Consider the following 22,153-nt stretch of genomic DNA (forward strand, 5'->3'; position numbering starts at 1 on the left):
CAATGCCTGAATGATCCTCTCTACTCGCAGTCTAAAGGACAACATACCTCTCAACCAAACTGTCCTGGCTTGTGAATTCAGAGGGAAATCAACTCATACACACACATGCACATGCCTACCTGGACCTATACACATGAGTTCATGTATAGGTCCAAGTAGGCAGTCCCAAAATTATGTTCACTGTGAATAATCAGAGCAAAATCTCAGAACAACTTCTTCCAGTGATGGAGGCTACTGAGGCCGAGACTCCAGAAGACTGTCAGAGAAGCTTGGTCTTTGTCACTGGGGTTATGGGGACCAGCCCCTTTTCCTCCTGAGCTTAGTTACCTAACCTAGAAATCAGGTGCTGGGTAATACCATCTCTGAGACCCAGGAACTCTGATCTCCTACAACTGAGTAAAGAGAAAACCCGCAGGCTGTCTGCTTTTACTCCCAGCACCAGGGAGGGGGTGTCCCTGGTGTGCCCCCAGCTCTGCAAGGAGAGCAGGGAATGAGGCCTGTGAGGCCCCTCTAATCCCTCAGGAGGGTCTCCAGAAGTCACCGCCCAGCAGAATAACCTGGGAACTGGAGAAGCACAAGAAGGAGCAGCCCCTGAGACCCCCAAGCCAGACAAACTGGGCCCACAGATGTCCTGGGCCTCCAGAAGCTTCACTCCTCCACTGGCCCCACGGAACAGGCTTTTGTGCACACTGAGGATTTCTTTCAGTATCTCCCTCCATGCCCCTGCAGCCCACAGCTCCTCACTCTTTCCATTCAAAGGCAGGGTGTGGGGTGAGGCTAGACAATTGAGCAGGGGCAGTCATGGCTGCCTTCCTTGAAGAGAGGGGATCCAAAGCCAAGATCTTGAGTTTTTATTTTATTTTTATGACAAGCATGAGCAGTGCTGTGACATCCCCTGAAGGAATTTTGCCTGTGCTCACTAGTGGTGACATGCTTAGCTGTCACAGGGTAACAGACTCTTGTTGCTATAAAGAAGCCAGACTCTTCTTGGAGAATGTGGGTCAAGGCCAGACCAAGGTTTCTGAGTGTGAAGCAAGAATCATGCCCTGACAGTAACTATTCCTATATGACCAGTGACATGGGGAGCACAACATCCACACAACAGCCTCTGCCCTACTTGTCACCAGCAATGTCAGGGCCTGCCTCAGGGCCACAGAGTATCTCAGCCAATAAAAGACCTCCCCTACTAAAATACAGAAAGTTTCCTGGAAATATTACACTGTTTCCTCTCCCTACAGATTTCTCAGAAAGCTAAGAGAGAAGCCTCAAGAATCCTTGAAAAGTCATAAGGCCGAAGCAGTGGCTGAGGAGGGCAGGTACCTAGAAGCCCAAAGAGGGGTCCCTTCTCTTCTGGGGACAGAAACCACTCATCTTCTTCTCGTGACCTACCCAGAGCTATAGTCCTAAGTGGTCTCTGAAAACATGTTTTCTTTTGTCCATGGCAGAATTTCCTGCTTAGCTTAAGCCCATTTTTCCTGCAGAGGCCTCCAGGAGCTGCGGAGAGCCCAGCCTTTTCTTCAAAACCACGAAAGCTGAACAAGTCAGCCCCATCTCTGCCTGTAACTCACTGCCCACGGTCAGGCAACTTCCTGCTCCCAGTCCTCTTCCACCCGGGGCCACAACACGCTCTCAGAGCGATAGGGGCTTTTATCCGGCAGTCTCTCTGTCCCTTTTCCATTTCAGACCTTCTGGTGGGAGCAGGGCTCTAATACAACCTCAGTCAGACCACCCATGGATCGTTCAAGTCCAATTCCCAAAACCTCTGCACTCAGTGTTCCCACAGGTGGCAGAGGCCACTCCTGAGAAAATACTGCAGCATGTCTCCTCTTCTATCTTAGCAGCTGGCTTTGTGTCCCTGCAGAGCAGTCTAAGACAGGCTCTTCCTGCAGAGTTGTCTTGGTGAAGGTAACCAGGCGGACGGGATGGTGTGCAGAGGCGAAGCTTCGTGCTGCTGCAGGACCACGCTGGTGACTTGGCAGGCGGGGCAGGGTGCCAATGGTTTGCATAACTGCCCTGCCTAGGATGGTCCTCACACTAACCCCAGGGTTTCCACGGAGGGGCTATGTTTAGCATTGCTTTAGAGCATAGCTGGTAACTTAACTTTCCCACCTGGGCCCTTTCCTTATTCCTACTTTGCAAAGGCAAGTATCCAAAAATCTTTGCACCCTAGAAGTATATTTTTAACTTCATTTATGAAACAGCCTCTAGTACCTTGAACACGGTCCTGGGCAAACCTGCTAGAGAGTGAAAGACCAAGAGGCCATTTGAAAAATGTACCCTGGGGGAAAAAATCAATCAAATAACATCATTGGACTTTCATCTAAGCTGAAACATTTGAGATGAAGTGATGAAGAAGCATCATTTGGAGAAAAGTGTTTAAAAAGTCTGTCTTCCAGTCTAAAAATATTCCTGCTGAATTAAATAAATTTTCTGAGTTGGTTCAGCTGCTTCTTTAAAAGGTACAGTTCACACAGAAAGGAAATTGCAATGCTGTCTTGCAAAGACACACATTTTGGGGAAAGACAAGAAGAAAACAACACAACCAAGTCTCAAAGAAATCAGGCAATTAAAACGCAGGCATCTTACAGACACAGCACACAGGGACATGCACGTCACACCATGCCTATGTGTGAGCACAGGCAGCAGAGGGCCCAGGAGAAGAGTCTCCTGGAGACGAGGGTCAAGCTCAGCTATTTACCGTGATCTTTAGCCCTGCGTTGGCGAAAGCAGCAAAACTTCCTTTTCTTCTTATCCTCTTTTAGCAAGTCGGCCAATGTGACCCCTTCAGGTTGAACACAAGCAATTTCATTATGATTCAGTAGAGGGCAGCAAGAGCAACGAAAACAAGGCCCCAAGGACCTGAGAGGCACAAACATCCTCGGGCTTTGATACACAAAACCTGAAACTGTCCTGCATGGAAAGCTACAGTTCAGGATCTGGCCAGTGCAGTGAAAGGGCACGTTTTATAGCCAGTATACAAAATGCCTGTCTTTAAGAATCTGTCCTAAATAAACAACCAACGGCAGTAAATAACCAAGCCACTAACAATAAACACTCAGCCTAGTCTAAGCAAAGGTTTCCAGCGTTCGGCCTCCCCTCTAAGAAGGGTAGGCAGGGTGTTAGGGAGAGGGCACTTCAGAGGGGAGTCAGGAGTCCTGCACGCTGACCTTCGCGCCCAGCCCGTACTGCATCGGGAGCAGGGCCTGCGGATGTCAGCAAGGTGGGCGCTGGCCTTGGACACCCCGGGTCTAGTCCCAGCCCTGAACTCACAGGCTGGATGACCACAGACAGGTTACCTGACGTTGTTAAGCCTTAGTGTCGTCACTCATGAGACGTTAACAGTAGTGAACCTACACTTCATAAAGGGTTGTTTTAAGAGGAAACTAGTGAATACAGTTATACAAGAGTTGTGCTCAGCTTTGGCAAGGCGTGGTCAGCCACTACGACTACAGCTCCCCTATGGCCGCTAGGTCGCCAGAGAAATGACTCCAGGGTCTCCATCAGCTCCCGGCCCTTCGATGTGGTGGTCATTCCATGCTGGCTAGTCCTTGTTGCAGAGGCCACGCACTCCAGGGACAGGGACTGCAGAGGCAGTGTGGGGCGGCGGAAAGAATGCCAAGTGGGCTGGGGCCCTCGGGGCACACCACGTGCACACACCATGGGGGGTGAAAGCTGCCGTCACCAAGTGTGGCGCCCATATTTCTAAATGGCATGCCCTTTGACCCAGCAGAACCCTTTCTGACAATCTCCCACACGTGAGCGTGAGGGTGCAGACACAGGTGCATGCCCTTGTGGGGATTAACTGGCTAATGTGAACACTGTGCCAGAAGCTGAGTTCAAATCCCAGCTTTGCCACTTAATAGTCATGGGGTCCTGGGAAGCTACTTAACATCTTTTGTGCATCAGGGTCCTCATCTGTTAAGTCCTTGTCTCACGGAGTTGTCTGAGGAGTAATGGATTCATGCACCCACAGCCCTAAAACAGTGTCTGGCACATGGCAAGCACTTAATAAATGTGAGATGTTATTCTGTGTTCTTTCATTCAACAAACAGGATTTGAGACAAAGAGTGCACTAGGTGTTGGCCACACGGTGAAGGGCAGGAGGAGACCCTGGTCCTGCCCCAAGGTGCGCACCGTCTCACGGCGCAGAAGACGCCAGTTAGGCAATCACAGCAACTCTGACGACTGCTGCAGAGCGGAGGCCCAGGTGCTACATCCGGTCCACTGCTTTAGCCTTTATGTTAGCCAATTATTGAAAATAGTCTAGGTGCCGCTTTAAAAATATGGAAAGATGTCTGCAGCACACAGCTCAGTGAGAAACTCAAGGTGCAGAAGCTCCTGTGCTGGGTGACCTCCTGGTGAGGACCCGTGAGAGAGCTGTCTGCACCAAGCCCTCTGTTCCTAGGTGTGCGGATGAGGCCCGGAAGAACAGGCCTCAAACTGCCCGCTCTGGTTCTCAGAAGAGGAACGGGAGAATGTTATTTCTTTGCTATTGTATGAATTCTTTACAGTGGGTAAATGCTATTGTTGTCACTAAAGTCCATTCAAAGCAAACAAGACAACCCTGATGTGGGACTCCACAAACCCGGCAGGAGTGCCTCCTGTCCCCTTCTCCTTGGCGGGGCACCCACCCTCCAGTTCGTCTCCCTTCAGCTCTTAGGGGACCTCCCCAGGACCAACAACTGCCCCCAGCAGCACCAGGGGGGCAGCAGGCCCTCCCCACCCGGCCTCGCCCGTCACGGAGCTTCCAGCAGCCTCCCCAGAGAGCACCGGGCTCTCGGCCGTGTGTGTGCCACATGCAGCTCCAACTGTGGCCCTTTGCTTCACGGATGTTAGTTGAATATTTGCCACTTGGAACTTGCACCCTGAGGTAATTTAATTACGATGAAAGCAGTTTCAGAAATCAAATTTTGAAGACAGAACCCTTGTAAATAGGACCAGAAAATGTCCATGCCTTGTGCTTTCAAATAGCTATTCCATCACTATTTTCAGCCCACCCTCAAATCAGACATCGCAGTAAAAGTGGTCCAGGTGGCAGGTGCGAAAGGGAGGTGACGGCTACGGTGGCCTCGTGCACCGAGACCTGGGGGGCAGAGTTGCAGCGGGAGGCAGGCAGGGACAGAGCTCAGGGCCCCGCCCGACCTGGGACCGCTGACGGAGAGGACACAGGCCCTCCTGCGGCCGGAGGTGGGCTGCCCGGCCCTCCCTCCCTTTCTTTGGGGATCAGTCCCCTCTGATGGGGATCACGGATCATTCCTAGTTCCCACAGTGAAAAATGCCCTGCTTTTTTGGCCAGAACTTTAGAATGAGCTTTCTTTAAAACCATTTCATTATTTTTAATGCTATTTTTTAAGGCTAATCACTGACAATGAGAAGAGTTTAAAATAGAACTTCAGGCTTTCAGATTCTAATGGCCCTAGAAAAACTCCATTGTTAACACAGAAACAGCTGCATACGTCTAAAAAATCACTGAGATTTGGCAGGGTTTCTTAAGAAACTCGAAGCTCAGCAAAAAGTTAGATAAATTATCCTTGAAAATTTCCCAAATGCTGAGGAACTCACTTCCAAGGGGATTTTGTCCATTCAATTAATTGTGTGATACCAGCTTTCTAACAGCAAATTTTAAAAAGTGGCACTTTAAGTAGTTCGTGAACGCACAAAACGAGACCTGCCAGTCGCCGCAGCCACCACACAGCCCAAGCGCAACCTGACTGCCGCTCCTTTGTCTCCCTTCAGGCTCCCGCCAGCCCTCGAACAGTGTGCTCTTTCGTGGGAAGGCCGTCAGGAGTTCCCAACCTTGGCTTTACACTGGAACCTCCAGGAAGCTGTAAATAAAGCCACGTCCAAGTCCCATCACAGACCAACTCCTCAGCGCAGGCGTGGGGTGTGGCATCAGGATGCATTGGTACTACACGGGTGATGGGCACATCCAGACAGAGTTGGGTACCACAGAGCAGAAAATGACGTTTAGTAGATCAGAGAGAAAAGATGACGTGAGCACCTCTCCAAGCACTTGATTTGGCATTTGTTCTCTGAAAAAAGTATCAACCAACTACAAGTGGACTTCAAGACCCAGAAAACTGCTTCCATATCTCAAAAGTGACCAGGTCGACAGGTTTGTTTTCCAGCAGGACTTGGGAACCTTATCGTTTCTAAACAGGGAACTGTAGGGCATAGTCCTAAAACAGGTCCTCAGCCTGAGGTTGGGTAGAGGTCTAGTAGAATCTGCAAACGTAATTCTGCTTAGGTCAAGTTTTCCTGGCATCTCTGATGGCTGGAGCAGCAGCTTGTACTCCTACAGCTGCGGTGGCTCCCACCAGTCATCGGACATGTAATCCTCATGACAACCCCACAGGCAAACATCTTCATCCCCTTCTTACAGACAAGGAAACGGGCTCAGAGACACTGGATAATGTACCTATCACTCAAGTCCAAAAGCTCAGCTGCAGCCAGCTCCAGGGAAAAGGCAGCAGAATGACCTCCAGCCCAGCGCCCCTCCTGTGGGCTCATGACAGGGGCTATTAGTAACATTAGTGACGGTCTCCTCCCCTCCCCTTTGCTACTCTCAGCTGAGGCTCAGCCACCAAGAAGCACTTCTCACACTGTCATTAACTCCTCAGTGTCTGGCACGAAGCTGCCCTAATCCCATGCAGGACCCAGCTGAAAAGGGCAGTCCGTGGAGTCAGAGTCCTGAAAAGGGCGGACAAAGTCGGGAGCCCAAAGCGGAGTCCCATCTGCTTCCCCAGAGATAATGCAGAAGCAGGGCCTGGTGTGAGGTGTCTGGGCATGGATCTGACACACCCAGGGACACGCTGGCACCAGCCATGCCCACGTGTCACTGCCTGCTAACAGGTGACAGAGACTAGGCCTGCCTGGGTGTGCAGCTAGTAAGTCAACCTGTTTGTCGGTGAGGACCACACGGGCCTTGTTGAACACTCTCCCCTGTGGTTTCTGTCTGGGACGAGAAGAAAATGGTCAGCAGCCACAGGAGGTTGCCAGGACACCCACAGCGCTGCTTCTCCAGAAGACCTGGGCAGTTGGAGCTCATCGGGAGGTCACCAGGGCTTTCTTAACTCATTACATCCCAACACGGTTCCCATAGCCTGGGATCTATGCCTTCATTTTCAACTCTAATCATCAGGGCTCTGAGGCTCTGATGACTCGGGAAAAACTGTGAGCCTCACTCCACAGGAGACCACAGCACTTGGCAAATGAGCATGACAAAAGACAAGGGCTCTTGACAGAAGTGTGTGCTGTAATGGATCAAACTCTAAGCTGGTTACGCAGACACAGTCACACATCTCTGTGCGGAGCAGAAGCCACAGTGCTGACGTTTCAGAGATACAGTGGGGCTTTACGGGATTTGGAGCCCTGGTTACAAAGTGGACCCTGTATCTACAGCTTTCAAAGGGAATTTCTTTCCTTGATTATATTACTAAGTAATGTGCTGAAGGGTTTTAAACATTTGTAACCTTCCTCACTTCGTCCATGCCTGTCCTCAGCTTAAGCTGTCCCCACCTCCTGCAGCCCAGGGTGGCTCATTCCTCAGAGCTCAGCGGGGTTACCACTTCCTCCACGGAGCCTTCCCTGCATTCCCGCCAGCCTGCATCACTGCGCCCTCTGGCCTCCCACGGAAGACTGCTGGCCCTTGATCACAGAGCCAGTTGGTCCACTGTCTTGCACTAAGGCACCACTTCTCCATCTTCCCTCCATGGAAAGGTCTCCAAAGGCAGAGGCCCTGGTTTTGTCATCACGTGGTCGGGTTCTTTACGAACAGCAGCGGGACACAGGAAACGCTGGGCTAGGACACATCTCAGATCCATCCTCCTTCAAGGCCCAGGTCCGATGCCTTCGCAGCTCTCTCCTAGAGCCCTTCCTCCTCTCAGCCCCCAGTTCGCACCTTCCTCTCATTCTCCTTGGGCTGCATCTGTGTGTGCCCAGCCTGCCCTTCCCCAGAAGGAGCAAACACAGCCTCTCCACCTCAGAGTCCTCCGGATCGGCCCTCGGCCTTGCTGGATGAGGAAGTGACTGCACGATGTTTAAGGGCCTCCATTCGAGGGGGCTCCCTCAGCCACCTTCTGCAAGGTAGTGCCTGACTTGGTTTCCCAGGCCTCTCAATAAACATGCACCTCCAAAATATGTTGTCAGTCTTTACTACCCACTATTCTAGACCTGAAACAAATCACACACATCTTAGTCACATCCACTGCTTCACGTCTATACCCACCCTTACCCGAGGCACAGATGGCCCCAGGGAAGAGTAAGGGCACGTCTGTGAGAAAAGCACATGGTAAAACAGACATCTTGGCTGACACTGACAATGATTTCCAGGGGGTTACTGAGCACTGGGCCTTCCTAGGGCAGGAGGTACCCTGGGGTGCCTTGTGTCAGTGTGGGGCACTGGATGGGTGGGCTCCAAAGAAGCCACACTGACTCGCATGCCTCCTAGTGCTACCCAGAGCTGGTTTCTTCCCAACATCAAGCGTTTGGCTCCCCGTGGCTGGCACAGGTGGGAACCACTTCAGGTAGCAGACGGGCAGAGGGCCCCTGCTCCACAGGTTCTAATAACGCTGCTTGGTCTGAAGGGAAGGAACCGCAACTTGGGCTCCTGTGAGGCAAGGTGAATGTGTGTCTTACCCCGTCCCGCCCTGCTGAATTCCTGAGGTGATCGGTGAGTCTGGCTGACCCTCTTCCGCTGTAAAGCCAAATGACCAGATACAACTCTAAAACCCAAACCTTAGGCAGAAATTCAGAGGCAGGTAAATGGACTCGTGCTCTCTGATGTACAGAGAGAAGGAACTGGATGGCTGAGGGGAGGACATGGGCGCCCAGGCTGGGTCCGAGGGGAGGAACACCGGCTGCCGGGCAGGCGCCTGCATCTCACACACGCTCTGTCTGGTGGAGGGCAGGAAGGGCGCTACATACTATTTCGTTTGCCTTCCTCTCCTCCTTCCTCCTCATTCTCAGGATCAATGTCTTCTGCTTGGGTAATCCAATCCAAGTAGCCCTTTAGATCCTCTTCGAGCTGCTGCTTCTCCCGGAGCTTCTGGAAATCTCCCCGGGCTTTTGCCTTCTCCCTTTCCTTTGAGAACTCTCTGAAGGAGGCAAAGACAACAGGCACATGTCAGGACACCCTCGGGGACCCACACCATGAGCCACCTGCCCTGCAGCACAACAGTCTTGTGGCAGGACACACAGCACTAAGTACAGCCACATGAGCACAGCAACAGTGGCCACACACGTGGACAGACAGGACAGTGTCTTCCCAAGCAAGACTGTGGGCGTCAGAGCTGCAGAGACCACACCAACACACATGCACCCTCTCTTAGAAAGTGAACTCCCTCCAGGATTTCAGCGATCCCAAGGAGCCGAAGCCAAAACCATCATGTGCTGTCACAGCAGGACTGCTGACATCCTGTCCCCACCCCCCAACCAAGGGCCTGGACTCAGAGATGCCCCACCCCCACAGACTCCCTCAGATAGAGAACATCACACTTCAAAGAGAAAGGACCCACAAGGGCCGAGCGGTGGTCAGAGAGAACACCCAGAGCTGTGTTTCTGCAATACTTCCTGAAAGTCAACATTCCTAATGGGGGCTGACCCTTTGTCCAAACCAAGAGTGCTGAGAGGTGCAGTGGTCCAGGCTCCCCTCCCCACCACCTGCAGGTTCCAGCCAGAGCAGTGGCCAAGGTCAGAGCAGACCCACCTCACAGCCCGGTTCCCCCATCCCAGACAGAAAATGGACCACTGCTGAAACACAACTGTTTTTCTTAACCCTTGGTTCTTGCCATGATCTTTCTCCTGAAAGTCCTCCCTGTAGGAGACGAAGAGGCAGTACACTTTGTTGCCCATTCATAGAAATGCCTGCCCTGGAAAGGCTTTGGAAGGCACATACATGTTCCCAAGTGGTCGTGTTTACTCTGCCTTTCATGGCGCCACTCTTATTCCTATGCACATATACAGAATCCCACATTTCTTCAGCGAGTCTGAGAGTCAGGTGGATGATCACCCAATATTCACGTAGAAGGCGCCATCTGCCTTTCCAGCCATGAATTATCAAAGGAGCCAAGTTATGCAAGTTGCGGATTTAGTGAGTATGATGAAAAAGCTGCTAAGAAAGCAGATGAGATTCCCAGCAGCACAGCTTCTGCACACAGACCCCTGGATTCCAGCGGAGGTAACATCTGTCTGTCTTCTGCCTTCCTCCCAGTTCAAAGCCAGCACATCTCCCCTTCAGGGACCTCATTAACCCAACCCAACCCAACCAAGGAAGGGGAAAAGGGGCCTACTTACACAAAGCCAATCCCTATTCTCTCCCTTCCCCTCAACTCTGGGCTATCCGAGGGCTGAACAGACACATGAACACCCAGTGAAGCTGATTCTTCAGATAAGGAACTGGAATCCTGCCAAGATTTTACCCTCTGTCCACGATACAAAGGACAACACTCGCTGCTCCTAAGTCACCCACTCTTCTGATGCTCCAGGACCTGTCCTTGGCTCTCTTAGGGACGTGGACAGCCCTCCCGATGCAGGCCAAAGATCCGCCCCCATCTTCACCCTCAGGGAAGTGAGGAGGAACAGGGTTGTGGGGCAACCTGCGCTCGGCTTGCAGAGGAGGCCCCTCCACAGAGCTGCAGGGTGGGCCAAAGCTGGTGAAGACAGATATTTTCTGCACTCCCAGCAAGGGCCTTTCCTTCTGGGGAAGAATACCTTATGTCTCAGAGAAGAAGGTATGTGAGCCATACCCTGAGAATGATTTGAGCTTTCTAGACCTGCCAGGCTAGACCATCCAGTACCCCTGCCAGGCTTCCTGAGATACAGGACATGCATAACTCAGTCCTGGGTAGATTCATCCAATTAATCCCAACTTTGAAAAAGCCACAACCAATCCAGAACCGCATCCCTGAACAAGAGGAGGCCCCAGAGTGTCGCACGTCACTATGGAAATGCATTATGTGATCTGTTTTCTTAAACACTCTGTAAAGAACAAGTATTCTATTGCTTACCAAAAGCATCCAAGTACAAATCTCTGTGCATGTTCTGATTCTGAACCCGGGGAACTAAATGTACATGATTACATATAAACACAGTATTCTTGTTTTGGTTACATACATGATCTGAGTTCTTGAAAAAAATGACCAAGATAGTAAAAGAGTTACCCTGAAACTTATGGCTTTATAAATGAGGGTTTGCTTTAATACCATAGTTTATGGAGTTTTTTCCATTAGGAAAGCAGAAACCCCTCTCTACCCAGCTGCACACCTGTTGCACAGTCTTGGTCGTTGGGACACAGTGAAGCACATCTAGGTAAACCCTTCTATGACTCAAATTTCTGAGAATAAAGAAGACTGGCATGTCCTGGCTTATGGTCCCTTTATTTCAAATAACAGTAATTATTACAAAAGTTCATTTAACAAAACTGTTACAGTAACCCAACCCCCTACCACCCTGAACACATTTTAGACTGTCCTGAGGGCCTAATCCCTAGCAGGCATGTAACATTCACTGATTTGGAAAGAACTAAGATGAACTAAGCATAAATTCCTCCTATTAGCTATGAGACAGGGTGGAGGAGAAGGTGTGGGGAGAGAAGACCTTTGTGACGACCCCGGTTGCCCACGTGGTCCTCCCAGACCACAGGGGGCTGCACGTCAGAAGGCCTGGATCCTAGTGCCGGCTCTGCCACTTTCCTCTTCTGAGCTTCAGTTTCCTTATGTGTGAAACAGATACAACACCCGTTCTATTGTTTCCCAAGGACTAAATAAAACATTCAAGAAGACGATGCTGTGGAAATCACAAAACACTGTACAAATGTGAAGTTCAAGTGTATAATATTTAGTTGTGGAATCTGGGCATTAAAAAAAAGGGAATTGGAGGAGCTTTCTCAAATACCAAAGGGGAAAAAACTGCAAACTGCCCTGAAGAGCTGCTAAGCCACATGATCATAGCGGAATTAAGAGAAGCACAAAAGGACACACATCCTAGGGCTCAGAAGGACGTGGATGAGCCAACAGGTGCCCCACCAGTCCCATACCACTCTCACTCAGTTGGAAACAGCTCATTCCTACCACAACATACTTTTCATTCCAGAAAATCTCACCCAATCCCACCGAATTCCGTATGAACCTCAGTGGATAATGAAAAGGAAAACTTTTCTCTTTTGTGCAAGAATTCATCATTTTAGAAGCCTGTTGCTAAGGGATAACGTAACAGTCACTATTACAGAAGCTGGTTTAACAAAGCTACTGGTAGAAACCATCAGAGTTCCACAAGTGACTAGAAATCTAACAATTCACATGTGATAGAAGTTAAGTTGTTCCAGATCAAAATTCTGTTTATGGTGCAATCGAATGAAGAAAGACGTAAGTAGGAGACACACAGAAAAGTGCATAGCATGCTACCCTTACGAGACGCAAAAACAAGGCAATAAGAAAACACACATGTGTTACTGCGGGATGCACTGAAGGATAAAGCAGAAATGAGGGGAGGGGACAAATGCAGTAGAGGGGATCCAGTAGGAGTTTCTCTAGTTTGACTTTTGGCTTTGCTCCCCTTTTGGCTTCTGGTTTCCACTACAGACCTGGCTTCATCCTGCCACTGTCCCGTGCAGAATGCTTCATGGCTCCTCACTGACATCCTCCAGGATCAAGGTCAAATGCCTCAGGCTGGCACCCAGGGCATTCTAGCCTTCTCCCACTGGCTATTCCAGCTTTCTTTCCCCTTCTTATAAATGTGCACCTTGTATTTTGGCTACATTCTTCTCCATTTCTCCATCTTCTGAGCCTTGGTCCACAGAACTCCATCCACCTGAGCAGCCTTCTCCCATCTTTGAATCTGCGCTCACCTCCCAAGGCCCAGCTTTCTGTGGCTACCCCATTTGAAGAGTTCTGCCCTGCTGTGAATCACCAGAGCACTGTGGTCACTGAACACCAAGGCTCAGATGTGTGTGTGTGTGTGTGTACACCCCATCCCAACGGGCGTCCACAACGTGGCATCCGTAGCAAAGCCCAGCACAATGTCCTACACCCAGCCTTGCTGGAGCAACGTCCACTGGGAGGGGAGGGCTGTCGTCACCCTCACTGTGCAGACACTGAGGAGACTGAGGTTCTGGGAGGTTGGTCACACAAGTCCGTCTAGCTCCTAAGTGAACCCTCCTAAGGACCTCAGCATGAGCACACAGGAGGCAGAGGAAGAAGAGGGTAGTGAATGAAAGGATGAGTTTCTTTCTTTTTTAAAAAATATATAATCTTTATTGCCCTGGCTGGTGTAGCTCAATGGATTGAGCACGGGCCTGTGAAGCAAAGAGTTGCCGGTTCGATTCCCAGTCAGGGCACATGCCCGGGTTGCAGGCCAGTTCCCAGCAGGGGACTCATGAGAGACAACCACACATTGATGTTTCTCTCCCACTTTCTCCTTTTCTTCCCCTCTCTCTAAAAATAAATTTAAAAAATATTTTTAAAAATATATAATCTTTACTATATTTTTTCCATTTGGACCCTTTTACCCACCTCCCCCTCCCCAGCAATCATGATCCTGTTGTCCATGTCCGTAAGTCCTTTTTCTTTCTCACTCAGTCCCTCCACCCGCTAACCTGCCCCACCACTGGCTGTCATCTGCTCTCCATCTATGAGTCTGTCTCTGTTCTGCTTGTTCTGGATGTTTGTCAGATTCCACATATGAGTGAAATTATATGGTATTTGTCTTTCTCTGACTGGCCTATTTCACTTAGCACAATATTCTCCAGGCTTATTCATATTGTTGCAAAGAGTAAAATTCTTTTTTTTTTTAAGGCTGAGTAGAATTCCATTTTGTAAATGTCCTATAGTTGTTTTATCCACTCATCTACTGATGGATACTTGGGCTGCTTCCACATTTTGGCAATTGTAAATAATGCTGCAATGAATATAGGGGTGCTTGTGCTCTTTTGAATTAGTGTTTTGAGTTCCTTTCAGATATATTCCCAGAAGTGGGGTTGCTGGATCAAAGGCAGGTCCATTTTTAGGTATTTTGAGGTATTTTCATACTGCTTTCCACAGTGGCTTCCAGCTGTGTCCCACGGGCTATTCCAGCTTTATTTCCCCTTCTTATAAATGTACACTTTGTATTTTGGCTACAAAAATCCCCACCAGCAGTGCAAAAGGGTCACTCTTTTTCCACATCCCTGCTAGCACTTGTTGTTTGTTGACTTATTGATGACGGCCATTCTGACAGGTGTGAGATGGTATCTCAGTGTGGTTTTTATTTGCTTTTCTCTGATGATTAGTGATATTGAGCATCTTTTCATATGTCTATTGACCATCTGTATGTCCTCTTTGGAGAAGGATCTATTCAGGTCCTTTGCTCATTTTTTAATTGGATTGTTTGGTTTTTTTGGTGTTGAGCTTCGTGAGTACTTTATAAACTTTGGATATTAACCCCTTGTCAGATGTATCGACAAATATGTTCTCCAACACACACAAGAATATATTCAAAATGGATCAAAGACTTAAATGTTAGACCCAAACCCATAAAAATCCTAGAAGAAAACATAGGTGGCAAAATCTCGGACATGGCTCAGAGAAATTTTTTATCCGATATACCTCCCCAGGCAAGGGAAACAAAAGAAAAAAATAAACAAATGGAACTTCATCAAACTAAGAAGTTTTTGCACAGCAAAGGAAATTGTCAACCAAATAAAAAGGGGTAAGTTTCAAAAAACAGCTTACAGTCAGTCCAGGAAGGGCCTTACACCCCAAACTAAGATACTGGAGTTGCTTCTCTGTAGGAAATGAGGAGCCAACGGAAGTTTGGCAGAGAAAATCCTTATCGGCTTTGTTTCATAAGAGTTACATGTGAAGATGAGATCAAAATAAGGAGAAAGTGCTGGTGAGGAGACCAGAGGCAGTCAGTAAACAATGGGTGAGACCAGGTAGATTCAACCTCATTAAAAACACAAGCTGAAAGTAACATGGCTCTGATAAAATTCCTGTTTTTCTTACGCTGTAATTTGGAAAAGCACCCATGAGGCCTGCCACTGCTCACTCCCAGCTATCCCCACTCTCTGGTCACCCTGACCTCCACCCCTTTTATGCCGGTGCCTGTGGGCTGCCGCACCCAGTGTCACCATCCCAGGTAACACAGACCTTCCCACAGGGCTGTGTGATGCGCCCCCACCCACCCTCCACATCAACATTCCTTGCTTCCATGTTCAGGAGAGAAAGGCAGGTGGGCAGGGAGCAGAGGAGGAGCGAACAGATTAGATGGGGAAGAGGTGCGGCCGCAGAGCCCCGCTCCTGGTTTGCATCTCTGGAAGGCCGTCACGGAAGAGAGGAAGCAGACCCCCTGGTGCCCAGGTGGTGGTTTAAGATTCATTTCAACACAATAGAAGAAATTTCTAATAGTCCAAGTCCACCAAAGATGAAATGGGTGGCCTTGGGAAGTAGCCGTTCCCCTGGAGGGGTGCAGACAGGGACCTTTGATGGAGAAGTACTGGTGCTTCAGCAGGGAAACTGGAGCACAGGATGCTGTAGAGACCTGCTGTCTGCCTCCCTAGGCCTGCCCTACACCCACGTCCCATTCAGGCCAGCACTTGGTGACACACCGCTCTGTGCTCTATCAATTGTTGTTGTAACTTGAGTCTCTCTAGCATCCTCTATGGCTCAAAGGAACAGCAGGACCCCTGACTGCTGAGAACTGAACCCTTCTTCATCTGTGGCTCCTCTCCCTGGGCAGCAGCCTGGCACCCTCTCTGAGACTCACTGGCATCAACATCAGGAAGCCAAAGGACTGAGAGAGTTCCGAGAAAAGGCCAGCAGGGGTTCTGACTGTGGAGCATGGTACAGCCACGCCATGAGACCCACCCAGGCCCTGTAGATGGGAGAGATTAACGGAAGAGAACCAGCAGCAGGCTCTGAGATGCACCCACCTGAGTCCACCACCACCTTAAGCAGTCCTTCACCTGTGACTGCACCAGCACCGGGTCCCACCCATCACCCTGCGGCAGCCCCGGCAGAATCTGGGCTTGCGCTCCTGGGGTGCTGACTTGGTTTCCTGCAGGAGAGCCCATCCAGGCCATGGCTCCTCTCATGGGTAAGAACAGAAATAAACTTCTTAGGGATTTTATCTGGAGTCTTCAAAGTGTCTATACATTTACTGTCCCACTGGTCCCTCAATGCAGGACAAGCAGGGTGATGATTCTCACTCCCATCTCACAAAGGCCAAAACTGAGGTTTGACAAGATACAGTACCAGCCTCACACATGTGCCCCGTACACAGGACACAGGGTCTCCTAACCGACTGCTCCTTCCACAAGACGCCCAGTTCCTCTGTCTCCTGGCTCTGGAGATGCACAGAGAGGATACTTCCTGGTCAGGATCAGCAAGAGAGGGGCGGGACAGAACATATCCCCACATTCTGTTTCCTTCTAGAGCCCCATCTCAGGCTTCGAGAAAGGTGACAGCATCCTTTCTGCTCATCTCCCTGTGAAGCACCACCCCAGGAAAAACTCCTTGTGCCCGGAGCCAGCCAGCCTTCCATTCCTCCTGGGAGCCTGATCCACCCCCAGGGCTGGGTACAGGCCCCACACGCTGCAGAGAACTCCCCCAACCCCGACACTGCCCAGGATTTACAGGCCTTGACATTCTGCACTCGGGGAGCCCCGGCTCCGTCCATACTGCTGGAGAGAGAGCCCTTAGCCTGAAGCCACTGCATGCAAATGGCAGGCAGTGCAGGTCAAAGGTGGGACCACCACAAATGCAGGATGGCACACAGTTTGCTCTGGAATTTGTTGTTTCTCAAATGCCCCACAAAATAAACGGGCCATGAAAATCATGTTGATTTAGAGGTAGGGTTTTCCCCCCTTGGGTTGTAATGCTATTTGTTTTAACCAGACCCACACAAACAAAATTTAAACAAATTAAATGCCTTGAAATTTGCACAAAGAGAAAACACACACAAAAAAAGCATGAAAACTGACAGTGGGCAAGGCTCACTAGCAGTGACTTCTAGTACAAGAGAACTCAGAAATTCACCCCCAAAACATAACAACAAAAAAGCAGCATTTACTAAAAAGCAGAAAGTTGGGGGAATTGAAGAGTAACACACTTATTTTTATCAACAGAGGTCAGTCTTCCTAAGACCTAAATTATATCCTCCTCTACACAGACAAAAAGGAAATAAAACAGAATGAAAAAGTAATTTGGTTCAAAAAATGTTTTGACATTTAAGTCTAATTTTTTGGAAAGCATGTAAGTTTAGTTTCTGTTCAACATATTAAGTATTTTGTTTTTAAAAAAACAACAATAATGTGTGCTGTCTCATCATAAAAATAATTTAAATTAGTAGCCCTGCTTCAGCTCAAAGTTCATCAAAATCATTGGCTTTGTTCCAGCGTTCCCCCAATCAACCACAAAAAGCCAAGGTCAGCCAGAGTATGTTCCTGTTCTCTCTGCACGAGACAAACAGCCCAGAACGGGGGCAGCAGGCCTTGGGAATCAGCACTCCCCCAGTAAGACCCACTCCTCTGCAGAGAAGTTCCAGGGAGGAAGAGAAAGCTGGCCTGTGACAGCGTTCTTCAATGGCAAGTTTGGCACTGGCCACAGGAACGCAGGGGAGTCACTGGCTGGCCAAGGGACAAGAGAAAATAAAGGACCCTGATTACAGTAAATTCTCAACAGTAAATATGTTGAGAAACATATTTAACAATCATATTTCTAATCACCAAACCATATTAACCATATTATGGCTATTCTTTGGGAACTCATTACAGAAACACACCCCATGGTGCATACTTTCACAAAGATTTGGTGCCTCCTAATTTTTCTATTGCCAAAGGTTTGGGTGTATTGAGATTTCTTCAAAGCAATCCTCCCATTTTCATGTTTGTCCTTGGCTGCTTGTATTGACATACGAGTCTGTGAAGATGCTTTAAATATGAAACAGCCCTGGCTGGTGTAGCTCAGTGGACTGAGCACAGGCCTGCGAACCAGACAATTGCGGTTCAATTCCCAATCAGGGCACATTCCTGGGTTGCCGACTGGTTCCCTGCAGGCCAGTTCCCAGCAGGGGATGCATGAAAGGCAACCATACATTGATGTTTCTCTCCCTCCCTCCTTCCCTTCCCCTCTAAAGATAAATAAATAAAATCTTTTTTTTAATTTTTTTATTTTTAAATTTATTTTTAAATAAAATCTTTAAAAAAATAAAACAATTTCCATCTTTGGGGAAGATGAATCATTTTCAAAATAGGTGTTTCCTGGATTTTAATGGCTACATTGAATTATCCGTTATGAATGGCAGACAAGCAGGCTGGGGACATGTGACACTTACCCCGTTGCTAGAGAACAGGAATAGGGACGGGGTGACGAAGTGCACTGTCTGGTCTTCTTTGATCTCCCCTGGTCCTTTCAGACAGTTGCACCCTACCCTCTGTACCCCCGCCATCCTGAGTTCGCTCATTCTCCCCAAGGTACGGAGCTTTCTTTTAGCTCCAGGCCACTGTGTGTGCTGTTTCCTAAGCCTCGACTGCTCCTCCAGATACCAGCCACTTGGCTGGGTTGGCCTATAAGGACATCTCTCGGATGTCCTTAGAGTCTCCTAGATACGAGTCTCACTTGTGTAGAATTTATTGTTTTTTAATATTCTTGCTTACACACTAAACTGTAAACTCTGCAAAGGAGGGGCTGTGCCTGTTTTATCTTTGTATATGGGTTCCTTATCACAAATCCTGGCCATTAGTAGTTGCTCGATAAGAACAGGCTGAGTAAATTAAATAAACTGCATCACAGGCTTGTGATCATGTCAAAGGCAGGGGCTGCAGGCTCTGTGTTGGATATATCAGCTCACAAATGCCCGTGTAGCTTTCTATCACCTAAAACTGTACCCATCATTGTCATTACAAAACAAAAAGGAAGACAGTCAGGGTCCTATACAAGTCTAAAAAAGTCATGTGTGGAAATAAACAATCTCAGGTTTCTTAGACTGAAAGACACCTTTCCTTTCACCACAGCCCCTTGTCTGAGGACAGAGGAGGAGCGCCATTTTGAAGACCGGTTTCCATGGCTACCAAAGCTTTCCAATGCTTCTATCTGAAAATTTCCTCCCAGTGATAAGAATCCATGCAGGTTGCATGCTAAAAGTTACAGACTTCTTGTTCCGTTTTGTTTTTTAAAAACCATAGCTATTCTTCAAAAACATGGGCTCCCTTGCCTGACGTCACTTTGTAAGAATGAACTCTTCACTTAATCAAATGAGCCAAACCAACATCACACTTTTTTTCATGACAGGCTTCAAATACTGCTGTTTAAGAAGTCACCTGAAAAACATGCTTTGCTAGACTTTTATCAGACTCCATATTTCTAAAGAAAAATAAGGAAAATGTGTACCTGAAGTCTGACTAGGGAGGGTGGCAGAACCAGTCAAGTTAAACCTGTTGGAAGGCACCAGCGCCCCCAGGGCCCAGGACTTGTGCAGTGACAGTCAGCTCCATGAAGGTCCTGGTTAGTTAAACAGCTGCCAGCAGGATCTGACTACAGAGGAGCAGCACTGGTCTAGAGAAGGAGCTGGAACTGAACCCACCCACTGGTCACGTCACAGGCAAATCACCTCATGAGAGACCTTGAGAAGGGATGAAGCCCCTCCCTCCCAGCAGGAGTTCCTCCTTGAAGGACGAGTGGGTGGGAAGTGCCCTCACTGATTCATCAGGCTTAGTTGAGAGCAAGGGAACAAGCATTATATTATAGGGGAGACTCAGGGTTGCAGAGAGATGCACCCCCAGGAACGGGATCCAAAAGGACCTATTGAGCTAGAACAGGGCTTGTTCACATGCAGTTTTAAGAGGAAAAAGAGACCAATTTCTTGAAGCCTCTATTCCATGATTCTATTTTGCTTTGGGTAATTAATTCTGGGAAGAGAAAGAAACTGCCAAAGCATGAAGAACAGAACAGCTCAGGATGTATCAGCACATTCCCAGGCTGGTGGATGGAATCCCACAGGGGGTTCCCCCTCACCAGACACAGAAAGAACTTCCGACTGATGAGACAAGCGGCTTGGGCTCTGGAGACAAGCAGATCTAGATTTAATCCTACTTTACTAGGAATTCCTTACTTACTAGCTGTGTGACTTTGAAAAAAAGATAAACCTCTCTGAGCTTTGCTTCCTCCTCTGTAAAACTGAAGCAAAGCCATTTATCAAAGCAGTAAAGAAGGGTGAATAAAATAAACTATGTAAAGGACTCATCCTGTGCCTGGCCCATCTTGGCTCCTATATTAAAAATTATAAGTAAAACATTCTTTCATACCATCCATATCCCAGAGTTGACAATCAAATCCATAGATCACTCCTCATCTGACTATCTCCTGCCATCAACTCCTTCATTTCCATGTCCACCCCTGCACCCCAGCCAATCACCTCACACCTACCTCATGGCCATGACCCCTGCCCCAGAGCTCTCCTCACCCCATTCTACACTGCAAGGCATCAGCCTCACTTTCCAGGCCCAGCTTTCATCCATCACCTTATCTGCAGACACCTCAACAGCTCCCATTCATTAAGGAGTCCTGGCTCCCTCACTGGGCATCCATGCTCCATCTCACAGCTCACCGGCCAGCACCGTGCACCCTGGCAGCCTCGACGGCTGACTCTGGTTCCTGATGCATGCAATACACCTGCTTTCCTCACCACTTGCCAGGATCTGAAATGTGCCCTCCTTTCTCTCCATCCTTACAAATGCCCCTCCTCAATGCTCAACCTGAGTGTGCCTTCCTCAGGAGAGCCCTCTCTGCCCTGCCAACTCTCCACTCCACTCCTGGGGCACACTGCTTGGGTGCACAGTATTAACGTGTACTCGCCTGAGAGCTGCAGAGGGCGGGAACGTGATGCCTCTGGGAGGTGGTGGGCCATGGCCCATCCAATTAGACTCATTCAGATACAGCAAAAGTCTCTCTGACTCAGAAGTTGAAAAGCCCCAAATGCTGGGAGCCTCCAAAGGTGCCAGCAGATAACTTCAACTAAGATTTATTTTAAAGCAGAATTTCAAGGCAATGATCTTTTATCCTTAAATCCAAACCAAAATCTTTAGACAATCAGACTTAGAGAAATTAGGTTAGTGCTTCAAGTGCCACTCCAGGTCCTGGAGAGAGGTGGGGCCCTGAGGAGAAGAGCTGGTGAGTGTTCAGACTGCAAATGAAAAGGCTTTTCACACTCTCAGGATCCTCTTTCTAGGAGACTGCAAGCTGGCCGACGTGGAGCACATCACACATTCAGAAAGGGTAGTGGCTTGGGATCCGTGACCTTCTCCCCCTCCTCTGTTTTGTCTGTTTCAGTTTATAAAGTCCCTTCCCATCTACTTCCCTCCTACATTCTCAGCACAGCTCTATGAGAAACATTACTTGGCAAATGGGCTATCCACCTTGAGGGCTGAGAAAACCTTGACCTGGAGAAGAGAATTACTGTACACTTATGAAAGTCACAATTCTAGGAAGCATGGAACCAGGATGAGAGCCAGGATACTGACCTCTCAACTTCAACCCTTCCCACTACAACATGTGGAAATCAACAACCTTAGCAACTAGTAACACTCTTGGCCAAAGCAGCCACTGCATGCCCAGGCAGCACTCAGAGGCACCAACCATAGCACTGCTGCACCCCCAACTGGGCTATCCCCGCCGTCTTGGTAGAGTCTCTGTACAGACTGAAGCCTCTGACACACACTTCCAGCTGGGTGAGCCCAGACCACAGGGGCTGGACAACATTACCCCAGAACAAGGCAGCCAGGGTCTATGCTACCTGAGGTCCCTCCCTCATCAGAAGACCTCCCACCAGCAAGCCTCTGCTCCCTTCACTGATGACTTCAGCAAATGCCTGCCCAAAGTGCAAGGCACATGACCAGCACCCAACCCCCCATCACCCAGTGCGCCATTGTCCCCACCTTCCTCTGAATTTCCTTGTCACTGACTCCACCTCCCCTCTCATCAACCCTTCCTTTGGAAGGGTGCCCTCTGGAATTGCTGCTCCCATACCCTCAACCTCTTCAAAGAGACTCCCATTCTCCTTGCTTGGATGGAAACCTTGGTCACCCTCAAGCTTATTGCTTTCCTTCCCTCGCAGTACTTCAAACTCTACCTATCTCGGTGTCTCAGTAGTAGCTGATGGCCTCCTTGTTCTTCTGTTCCTCTAC

General features: G+C 49.0%; 1 protein-coding gene across 11 annotated transcripts in view; it reads right to left on the reverse strand.

Moving 5' to 3' along the window:
• Positions 1-22,153, reverse strand: part of CACNA1D (calcium voltage-gated channel subunit alpha1 D) — a 313,594-nt gene that overhangs the window by 93,059 nt on the left and 198,382 nt on the right. For all 11 annotated transcript variants that reach the window (XM_053669278.1, XM_053669277.1, XM_053669276.1 and 8 more), the window contains one exon: positions 8,926-9,095. In XM_053669278.1, coding sequence (XP_053525253.1) covers positions 8,926-9,095 — 170 coding nt within the window. The remainder of the gene's footprint in view (positions 1-8,925; positions 9,096-22,153) is intronic.

Source organism: Artibeus jamaicensis, unplaced genomic scaffold, assembly GCF_021234435.1.
Source record: "Artibeus jamaicensis isolate MK-2021 breed Jamaican fruit bat unplaced genomic scaffold, CSHL_Jam_final contig_519, whole genome shotgun sequence".
Lineage (NCBI taxonomy): Eukaryota > Metazoa > Chordata > Mammalia > Chiroptera > Phyllostomidae > Artibeus > Artibeus jamaicensis.